The 12,483-nt window shown below is 26.8% G+C and overlaps 1 protein-coding gene across 1 annotated transcript; it reads right to left on the reverse strand.

Annotated features, from left to right (window-relative positions):
* Positions 1-365: 365 nt before the first annotated feature.
* Positions 366-8,670, reverse strand: LOC100207588 (NADH-ubiquinone oxidoreductase subunit 8). Its single transcript, XM_065807902.1, has 5 exons — positions 8,132-8,670; positions 2,440-2,535; positions 1,875-2,047; positions 636-764; positions 366-542 (listed from the first exon to the last, which is right to left on the reverse strand). The coding sequence occupies exons 1-5, from the start codon at positions 8,247-8,249 to the stop codon at positions 411-413; spliced, it is 648 nt and encodes a 215-aa protein (XP_065663974.1). The 5' UTR covers positions 8,250-8,670; the 3' UTR covers positions 366-410.
* Positions 8,671-12,483: the final 3,813 nt, after the last annotated feature.

Genomic DNA, 12,483 nt, shown 5'->3' on the forward strand with positions numbered 1-12,483 from the left:
ATATTAATGTATTAAAATTACTTAGTTCTAAATAAAAATTCATGGGTACCTTTTTTTAGTTTTTCTACTTTCACATTTGTTTCGTGTACATGCTTTAAGTAACGAAATTGGTACCGAAAACCGAGTTGTTTGATAGGGATTGGTACCAAATACTAAAATTTAGGTACCATGACAGCACTTAATTAAAGAGATAAAGTTTTATTATTAAACTAATTCTCATTATTAATACTAAAGATTTAGTAGTGGTTTTTCAAGATTTACTAAAGATATGTGAATGCATGATCATACAAATAATATCAGTAGAAGTCAAATTCTTTTAATTCTGATTTCAAATTATTAGGCAATAATTTTAACTAATTTCAGGGATAATTATTTATCAAACATACTTTTAGCATACAAACGCATAGAAATTATCTATAAAGATAGTCAGCTTGAATATTTTTCGCTATCTCAACTTCCCAGCGGTCTCCATTTTCTAACAGCTTTTCTTTATTGTAAAGCAGCTCTTCATGTGTTTCAGTTGAATACTCAAAGTTAGGACCCTAAAAACAGTATACTTAGCGTTAGAACCATAGAAACAATAACTTAGAATTTTTAAGTATTTAAAGTTTTTATAAATAAGAAAAAAATCATGCCTCAACAATTGCATCAACTGGACATGCTTCTTGGCAAAAACCGCAATAAATACACTTTGTCATATCGATATCATATCTTGTTGTTCGTCGACTACCATCGGGTCTGGGTTCAGCCTCTATTGTAATTGCCTATAAAGACACTTTAAATTATTAGGTAATCCCTGGGAACTAATCAAAAATATATATTATTTTGAAGCAGTATAAGAAAATTTAAGGTTATTTACAAAAATTCCTTTATATATAATTGTGTATAGTTTGGATGATTAAAAAATTTTCATTTTCAAATGGAAAGATGAAATTTCTAAACTGCAGCAACTCTTTATGGTTTTAGTTTATTTATTTCAATCATCAACCAAATCTTATTTCTATTATATCAAAAAACAGCATGGGAAGTACAACAATAGATTTAAAAACAAAAGATTGTGATTTCACAAAGGCTAATTTAATAAAGCCTTTTTACTACTTTTTTTTTTGGGAGCATCATTGACCATATTAAACCACAGTAAATCATAGCAGTATCGGTACAGTGGTAGAGAACTTGCTTCATAAAAGAGGTTCCAAGTTTGATCCCCATACCGTCCTAGGTAGTACCATGCTCAACTTGTTTCTCTGCACACTTGCCTTGTTCATAAAGGTCCGCGTTTCCGAATTAAAGAGTTGGGAGAGAGTTGTAACCCTTTCTAAACTCTATATTAGAAAAAAATAGCCTCCTCAACTGTAGAGGCCCTCTCAGCCTCGGGAAGGTGAAAAAAAAATTTTTAACATTAACTCATCTCTCCAAGGTTGATAAGACCACTTCAATTGAGGAGGCTCCGTTAATTTTGGTTACAACTCTCTCTCAAATCTATAACTCCAAAACATGAACCTTGATGAACAAGGCCACTGAAACAAGTTGAGCGTGGCACTACCAGGGATGTAGTGGGGATCGAAACTTTAAAAATATTTATGCAATTATCATCAAATAAATCAAATACCTCAAATACCTATTCTACTGTATAGAAAATACCATAATACCATTTTCTTTTCTTTTATCATAATATTTATAATAAAATTATTTTGTTTGTTTTTTTTATCATTTATTCTAAAAATTAATAAATTTTTGTGTATAATTAAAAGAACAAAAATTAATTAAAAATAATTTCTAATGTAAAAAAAAATTGTTATAATTAAAATAAGTCGAAATAAAATAAGGCAAAAAATAATTTAAATAAAATTACTGAGTATTCTTGACAATTTTACCTGAGCAGGACAAATAGCTTCACACAATTTACAAGCAATACATCTTTCTTCACCAGAAGGATATCTTCTTAATGCATGCTCACCACGAAAGCGAGGACTCAAAGGACCCTTTTCAAAAGGGTAATTAATTGTGGCTGGCTCTCGAAACACATAGCTTAAGGTCATTGCCAAACCTTTAAATAGAAAATCAAACCAAACTTTTTTAAATTGCAACATTTACTAAAAATAAGTTCTTATTTGATCTTTTTTTTTGCAGCTTAATTAAACATCTTATAAGTGTTTTTAATTTAGTGAGAGCCATGCACATTGAATCTGGTGTTCTCTTAGGTCATAAGCAAAAAAAAAATAATGAAATTTTAAATTTTATATTCAGCCAAATAGAGAACCCCTCTAAGATGCCTCCTTATAAATCTGTCTAAAAAAAAGTAATATAGCATTTTATTTAGTATTGTAGAATGTTATATTTAACCATTTATAGAGCCCATTTAACTTATGTACTAACTATATACTTTTTTTGGTCTTTTTTTGGTCTTAAACAAATCTTAAAAATAAGAAAACAACAAACCTCTTAACAAATCTGTCAAAAAAAGAATTGTAGCATTTCTATTGTTTATATGATGAAACTCGTTTGATGTTTCTTCAGGAAGAAGCGCAACATACTCTATGCAAGATTTAACGAAGTTACTTTAGTGAACATATTTAGCAAGTAAATAACAAATACAAACTTTAATAAAAACAAATTAGATTTTTTGGAGTTTTTTGACATATTATATAACATATTATATAACATATACCCTCTTCATATATGTAGTACCTGCAAAGTAACACTAAATGACCGTAATAGAGAAATTAAAAATTAAAAATTGTTAAAAAAAATTCAACTACGAAGATTTAAAAAACTAGAACAATATTGTTATGTATTGTTAAGAATAGTTTTGAAGAAAAGAAACTAGTATGTCATAACACCTTTTAAAGGAAAAGATATTTAAAAAGCTTAAAATCCAACATCTGCATAGTAGATAAATATACCATAAAACATAGAAACGAGGTCAGCGATTTTTTGCTGACCTTAAACACTTTTATTGCCATAAGCTGACCCTAATTTCAATGGCTATATATATATATATATATATATATATATATATATATATATATATATATATATATATATAGCCATATATATATAATGTATATATATATATATATATATATATATATATATATATATATATATATATATATATATATATATATATATATATACATGCAAACACCAGCCCTTAGAATTAGGGTCAGCATTAGACAATGCCGATCTAACTGCTGAGCTACAAGTGTTTAAGGTCAGCAAAAAATCGCTGACCTTGTTTCTATGTTTTATGGTAACCCCTTTGTATAAAATTTTTTTTTTTTGCCAACCTCTAAAAGATTGAGGTCAGCAAATTATTGCTGATCTCATTTTTCTTAATTCAGAGGGTTGCAAACACATGCATATATATTAGAATAATAATAAAATAATTCCAAATAAATTTGAAACATGACGCTTCATACTTTATGTGATCATTAGACGTTAGAAATGTTTCTAGCATCTGATGATCCCATAAAGCGTGAAACTGTGAGTTATGTTTCAAATTTAATTGTAGTTATTTTATTATTATTCTAATAAACATATTTGCTCTAGTTTTGTATTGAGCATAAAAAATCACTTTTATTATTACTATATATATATATGTATATATATATATATATATATATATATATATATATATATATATACATATATATATATATATATATATATATATATATATATATATATATATATATATATATATATATATATATATATATATATATATATATATATATATATATACAGTCTTTTCCGTTTGAGAAGCGATTTCATGCTCTTGCAGTTTTGCGCTCGCCCACATGCATGCCAATTTACGGCTGGAACTTTTTTAAGCGCTCACCAAAAAATTTCTATAGTGTTTTTAAATTGCAACAAATCTTTTTCTAAATCAAATTCTAATTAAAAAGGTACAAAAAACAAATATTTTTTAAAATCACGCACACCAGACAAATATTTACTATATATTTATTATATATATATATATATATACATACATACATACATACATACATACATACATACATACATACATAATTATATACACTCTTGCTTGGTCATTTTTAATTTTTCCCATAAAATTTCTAGTTTATTTTTTTTTTTCTTTTTCTATTATTTTAAAGACCGGAAAAAGTTTTTTTTTAAAGCCTTTTTTTATTTATTTGATAAACTGCCTACACCAACTGAACCCTTAATCGATGTAGCCGCACTTCCTTGTAACAGCAGGCTATAAGATAGTCGATCTACCAACACTCCTTTTAGGGTTTCCAATCGGTTTTAACCGATAACCAAAAACCATGGTTTTTTTTCAAAACCGATATAAATGAAAACTGTCAGTTTTCAAAAAGGGGTTTGACCGTTTTTTTATATGTCTTTGAAAGTTTCTATATTATAGAAAGGTATAAAAATCAAATTTGTAAGTAATTAATTTTTTATTTTATTATTTAGATTGTATTTTGCTAGAAAGATTAACATGCCTTTTCATTTTCAAAATTATTCAAGTATTCTAAAAAAATGTTCAAATATCAAATAAAACAGGCAAATATATTAGAATACAAAGCATTCAAATACACATATAGGATGGTCTATTCTTTTTATTAAAGATTTTTATTCCTTAAAAAAACATAAGGATATTTTAAGTGCATTTTTTGTTCAACAAAATATTAATGTATAGGTATGTAATAAAAATAATTTACAATAGTATTTCCATCAATTATTTAATTTTTTTAAAATATATTTATCTTCCAGATAAATCATGCCATCAGTTTGGAAATTTGCTGTCCGGCATAAAATTCTAAATTCAAGAGATGTTGAAGGCATCTGTAATAGATGCGGTTCTGTTGTAACATCAACTCCAGTGGATCCACAACTGCTTTGCGGAATCATACTTTGAGCCATGGAATTACTATCAATAGTCCTTCGACTGGAGAATAAAGCAGCAGCTCAAATCCACCACCACAAAAATAATTAAAACCATGGACAGTTATTAACAAAAAACGAGCTTTAAAGAAAATTGTAGCTAATCTAGCTACAGATGGTGCTTTGATTGATAAAACGATGTCAACCTATAAAACTGGCCTTATTAGGATTTATGGTTCCTATACAGCTGAAAGTTTAATACAAAATAATTAGGATCATTTGAATTCATTTGGTCTCTGTATAAAAAGAGATGTAGTAGGTTCTACTCAAGATGGTGCAGCAATCAACAAGAAGCTCACACAATTAACAGACATTGTTGATCAGTTTTGCTTTAATCATGCAATTTATCTTGGTGTATGCATAAATCATCTTAGTCATATTTTAAAAATCCAGAAAATTTGTTTTACCTTACTTTCTTTTTAATTTTGCTAAGTTGTTTTTAATTATTTTTGACATTTTCATAATTTTTCTATTAGTGATGAGTGAAAAAGCTTAATATATATATATATATATATATATATATATATATATATATATATATATATATATATATATATATATATATATATATATATTACAAAAACATGTACCTCAACTTGCATGTATTGAAAACATTTTCAATATTTGGAAAAACTAAAAGTTGAAAAAAATATTTGGAATTCCGATAATATCTGTAAAAAGATAATCCCTGTGTATGTGACAAGTTACACAAGAAAAATAAAGACGCAAACGTACTAATTTCCAAGGAATTGGACAGTGATTCAGAAGAGAATGAACATGGAATTTATGATGATAATTTTAGTTTTGAATTAGTAAAGAATGAGATGTTGGCTACTCTGAAATTTTGATGAATGCACAAAAAGTAGTGAAACTCATAAAAATCTCATCAGTTCCTAATCAAAGTTCTAAGAAAAAAGTTACTGAGGAATTTGGTAAAGAAATCGAATTGCATCAGAATATTCACTATCATTGGAATTCACTTATTTCAATGACTGTGTCTTAGTTAAAAACTCAGAAATGTTTATTCCAGACATTTACTGAATTAAATGCTCTTGATGTAATCAACAAGCTGGATTTTAAGCCATTAGCTTCATTATATGTCACTTTAGAACCAGCAAATCTAGCTGTTCTTGAATTCATGCATCAATCGCATCTTTATTTCATTCAAATTTAAAAAGTGTGTTGATGAAAGAATTAACGGAAATATTATGCAATTAAGGTGCCTAAAGATCCTTTCGTTGCTCTATTAAAAAATACTTCCAATTTTGCTGGAAAACTTGCATTTAGGCTTTTTGGATTTACTTTTAATGATGAGGAACCACTACTAGCTAATACACCATGTACAACATCGGAAAATTTACCTGTTGGATAAATTAAATGCACTTCTTAATAATGATAGCATCACACACTTGTCTAAATCTACTGATCAAATCAAATGGTTCAAGCAAGAGTTTTTGTTGTAACAAAGACGGGCAAAAGAACAGAAAATCTTGAAAAAATTTACAATGTGATTTTCTCTATAAAGCCCACATCAACAGATGTCAAACACATTTTTTCGAGCTAGACTAACTTTCTGCACAAAAATCATGATTATCTGATGAATTGTTAAAATCTTCAGTTTTCTTAACATTTTTTTACAATAAAAATAAGTCATTATAAGTTTTATTTCGAAATATAAACACAATGTTAGAGCACTTTTTTATAAATAATGCAAGATAAACTTACATAAGTTTTATTATTGAACAAGTAAAATCGAAAAGCACGGTTGATCGCAGGTAATATATATATATATATATATATATATATATATATATATATATATATATATATATATATATATATATATATATATATATAATACATATATAATATATATAATATATATATATAATATATATATATATATATAATATATATATAATATATATATATATAAAATATATATATATATATATATATATATATATATATATATATATATATATATATATATGTATATATTCAACTGTAAATAATGAACAAAAAAAAGTAATAATATAATATACATCTTTTGAATATTATATTGACAAAAGTTTGACCACATTTTGTTGACATTTATTTAAATAACAAGATTGTTTTTCCTAGCCAAAACCGATGCGGCACTTCTTATATGCACTACCTATTTTAACAAAGTGGCAAATAAAAGCTATAAGTGGTGTATGAATGGTCCATGTAGCAGAAAAAACTAATTTCAAAGGAGTGGTGTAACATTTATACAGGTTACATTAAAGGTGTGTGTAACATACAGATCAAATTAATCAACAAACCTATAAAGAAATGCTAGAGAACTCATGTTTTCATCCACAGACATGGTGGTTGATCAATACAAATGGTGGCAGTTTCCACAAGAGGGTCTCTGCCCATACAAATTGCTATGACCAATTTGATCATCAGATTTGAATGAAGGTCAGAATAAAATCCATAAATAGCCTAAAGCAAGACATAGATATTATTTCGAGAAGAGTTCCAATCAAAACCTGCAACAATCTTGTTAAATCAAGGTAAAAAGTTGTGTAACTTGCAGAAAAGCATTTAAGGATATTTTAAATAGTAGTTCAGATCTTTTAGTTTAATCTTAACTTGTTTTTATTAAAAATCTTAACTTGTTTTCATTAAAAATCTTAACTTGTTTTTATTAAATATAAGGCACTAGTAAATAAAATTCAACCTTTTATTTAACAAAAAATTATGAATTTGAAATTGCCTTTTATTTAATAAGAAATTATTAATTAAAAAAACTATTTTTAAAATATTTGATTAATAGTTTAATTAAAAGATAAACTGCTTAAAATAGAGGTTTGTTTTATTACAAAAAATGTAATGAAAAAGTGTTTGGCTTGAATCCGTTTAATAGCTATAAAAAAAAATTAAAGTGCAAAAAATTACATCAATGAGGGTGCTATTTTAATGTCTAATAGATTTAGAATTTAATGGCATATTTATACCAGAGTTTTATCAAAAAGTAGGTATTGCTTGAGTATTGTTAGAAATCTATTAATAATAATCTTTTTAATAAAGTTTATATATAAATTAAAAAAAAAATTGAAAAATTTAGAACTTTTGAGTAAATTTTAGTTTTAAGTCACAAAAGGTAAAAAAATGAAATTAAAATAAAAAATAGCAGTTACTATTGATAAATAAAATAGGAATAAAGCAACGTTATAAAACTTACTATATGGACTAGCTCCACTTTGGTGATTTATAGGTTGCCCAGCCTGGGCAATAGTCCTTACGAATGGTTTAGCTTTTAACAACAAAGACGATCGTAGCAAGGAAGAAAAGTTCATCATTAATTTTTGTAAATATATTCTTATTTATAAATGCTATTATAAAAATAACCTTTTAGGTATTGCAAAAAGTTGTATAGTAAAATTTTGTTTGTTATCCAGTTTAGACACAAACTAACGCTTAAAACATGTTTTGAAATTTAAATAAGTATTTGTGGCTGGTCTGCAGCTAAGCTGCAGTCCAACAAGAGAAATTGTTTTTAAAGAATCGTCTTAATGCATCATTAAATTTGAAACTTAAGCACTATTGAAATTTTCCCTCTCATTTTTTATGATCAAGGGAGACAATATTATGCTAATTCGGAATAATGTAAAAATAATGGTCTGTATATCTAAGAAAAGTAATTTAACGTTAAATTTAAAAAATTACACAAAAAACGCAACAACTCGCCATTTTTAAAAATATATACTTTAAAATATTGTCTTTTTCTTAAATTACGCAACCCCGGTTCATTTTATCAAAACAGCATTTTTATTAAACATTATAAACAACAAAAACACAAGTATTTCGAAATTTTCTATAAAATAAACATTTTTGAATATAATTTATAACATTTTTTTAAAACATATTTTAATTTTATTAGGCATCATTACTTACATTAACTTGAAATAAATAACTAAAATTGGGACATTCTTAAAAAAATGTACATTAAAAGTGGGAACTTTTTTAAAGTGATGCACAGTAGGCCAGAATTTACTTTTTAATGGACAAAATTAATAACTAATTAAATATTAGGTCTTTATTTACTAAATTTGGCATGAGTACTAACATCAGGTGTGCGCTTCTTATAAAAATGATAATTTTACATTTAGTTGCTTTATTTACTTAATTTTGCATAGGAACAACCAGTTTTTGGTAGAATTAGATTTATTATGTGTTATATATACACTATATTTAGTATCTGCACTAATATGAGGTTTGCACTTCTTATGAAAGTGATAATTTTATATTTGGTTGCTATGAATTCTAATTTTGAATAATTTTTTATGAGTGCTATTTACAATTAGTTTGTGCATTAAGATGAGGTTTGGCTTCTTATGAGAGAGATATTTTCATATAATATGGAAGCTATTGATACTTAGTTTTATGGATACCTAATTTTGAATTGTTGCAACTTGTATTAATTATTACAGATTTTAAAAGTGCTACATTCACTCATTTTGGCAGGATTACCAATACGAGGTCGCACTTTATATAAAAGTGATCATTTTTTTAAATTTAATTGTTATGGATACCTATAATTTTAAATACATCAACAGTTTATAAGACATACATGCATTCATAAAATAAGAGACTATATTTTGGGTCAATCGACAGTCGGAGCCTGAAGCCATTCTCTAACTCCATCTAAGAGTTGAGATTTTAAACTTTAATAATTTGACCGTCTCATGCTGCTGATTATTGGATCTGATGAGCACAACAGCCGGCATTACACATAATAGTTTTTTTTTATTGTAATTTTTGTATTGTATTTTTTGTAAGTGACACTGCGTCGGCATTAGCATAAGCTATTCCATCAGCTTTAAGAAGTCTTCTTTCAAACAAGAGAAAAGCCTTAGATGGAAGTGTGAACAAATCTTGTTGCTCAACGTTGATTCTTATTTCTCCAGCACTATTTAGATTTTTAAGAGCCACTGGCTCATATTCATGGAATTCAAGTCTTTCAATTCCTTCATCCACATTGGGATGACTGTAAAATTTAATACTTCAGAAGTTGCCATTTAGTTTTTTTATATACAATATTTTTATTGCAAACTAATAATTGTATACAAATTACGCAAGTCTAAGACCGCATTCTTTTTTTTGCAGTTTTTTCTAAATTGTTAGCAGCCAACTGTTCAACATAGTTGATGAAACTCTTGTTACTTTTGACGCTGCTGCTTGTTTAAATAAATTTTTTACACTGTCGAGTATACCACTTCCTCCAACAACATTTTTTTACATATCTCTTATCATGAACAATTAGCATTTTTTATGTACTATATATTTTTTTTATATGCAATGAGATGTAATTATAAATTATTTTGTATCGATTTATACTATGCACTATTTATAACACCTTGTCGTAATAATTTATCACAAATTGCAACAGCTTCATTTCTTGATCCAGCATTACCTGCTTTCCATGCTGCTATACGTAATTCAACCGTTTAAATTAGTGCATTAGGGTCGCTAGGAAGAATTAAAGTTGGTAATCCTGTTCCTTGAATCACGCTTCTCATTTTTCTTTATATCTCTCCAAATGGGGCCTATTATTTCTCTGTTTTTTCCACTCCTGGATGACCTTGGTTTGTATGGATTTTCAGTAGTAATTGCATCTGTTTGTATTAATATATTTTTATAATTTTTAAGATCATCTTCAGTATATAAGTTTTTATCAGGATTAAACTTTGTTATCAACTCCAAAAGACCAGGAGTACCATAATATGTTTTACTATCAATAGTTATATCATCATCATTAATCAAATCAATATTATTTTTTTAATTAATATTGGTTTTTTTCCAATGTATAACTTGTCATCTGTTGCAATTTTTCCGAGCCTCAAGGTCTTAGTTTCATCATAAGAAGGCATTTATAGTTCTTTATACATGCTCAGCTATTATTTCAGGATACGTATTTGAAAAAGTGAGTGCAAATTTATTAGCTTGATCGTGCAATTTAGATATGTTTTCTTTTATTGCAGCTTGACTATCAATTAATGGTTTGTACTATTTTGTCAAGTCTAACTGTAAATTAACTTCAATCATCTTTTCATATAAATTATTTTGCTGTATTCTTTTTTTACTACCTAAAATTTCTTTAACAATATGATCAGCTTTTTCAGGATCTTCAATTTTTTAAAATGACATTTTGCTTTTTTATAAAAAAAGATAAAAAACACAACATAACGATTTATGTTGTGTTTTACGTTTTATTTTAATAAATTATTTTGTGTTTTTACGTTTACATTTTTACTAAATCTACTCTGGAGTATATTAATTGCCTCATCTCTTCCTTGTTCAATTAATGATTCCTTAGTTTGTTCATCAATTTCAGTTTTTGTTTTTTTTTCTAATTTGTTCAAGCATTACTTGAAATTTTTCAAGTTCACCAAGTATTAATTCATATTCATTGTCATTTATATGTCTATCTACTAAAGCTTTAGATTAGTTTTGAATCAGCAAGAATCTTAATCTTTTCATGCTTTTCTGCTTTTAAATTCAATTTTTTATTAATTTGTCCACCATTGATAACACATCTGCTGATATCATTGATAACACATCTGCTCCTAATGCTATACCCTCATTGATTTTGTTTAGACGATATATATGTCCACTAATTACCTGATTTTCAGTAGGCGCATCTGGAAGAGTTGAGTATATTTTATGATATTCCATTTTTAATAAGGGAAAAAAAAAAATTTACAATAAATTAGCAAAACATAAACTTTCTCCTTTTTTAATTAATACATCAGAAACAGAATTATTTACAACATTTACAACAATATCATCAACAGACTCTGATATTACGGAACCTTGTAAACTTAACATTTTTAATTCAAGTTCTTGTTTTAGTGAAACCAACGCAACACTTTTATTAATTGATACACCAAACTTTAAAAGAATATTTTGATGTGATAAATATTTTATTGTAATTTCATGTTGTGCAAATTTCTCATATCTATTCTCATTTATTAATACTGAAGGGTGTTCTAAATTTTTGTGTGGCTTCAAAAGTGTTTGCGGAATTTCTTTCATAACTCTTTTATATTTGTTTATAAACTTATGCATTGGCGGATTATTTCTTGACATTTTATATATTGGAAAAAAAAATTTCAAAAATAAGAGAATCATATTCAAAAATGGAATGTTAGCAAATGGTGAATTTGGTCCTAATAATATACCAGAGCCTGCTGATGTATATCCATTCCCACTACGTAAGTACATTCACCTACAGAACCTCCTTTACTCCATGGTCTCAAATATAAACCAGATCCTGCAGCTGTCATTTTAACTCCTTGTCCATTCTTTTTCAAGTACACATTACCCCTTCCAGCAATTTTATCAACCATAGCTGATAAAGCTGCTGAATCTACTCCTATTAATAACCCTGTTGCAAGTGCTGGAGTAACGCTTGATAATAAAAATCTTCCAGCTGTACCAAGTAAAGGTAAGAGTGCACCAATTAACCCTCCTTCTATTTTAGAATTGTAAGCTAGTTGTGCTTTACTTAAATTAATTATTACACCAGTACCT

Source organism: Hydra vulgaris, chromosome 10 (genome assembly GCF_038396675.1).
Source record: "Hydra vulgaris chromosome 10, alternate assembly HydraT2T_AEP".
NCBI lineage: Eukaryota > Metazoa > Cnidaria > Hydrozoa > Anthoathecata > Hydridae > Hydra > Hydra vulgaris.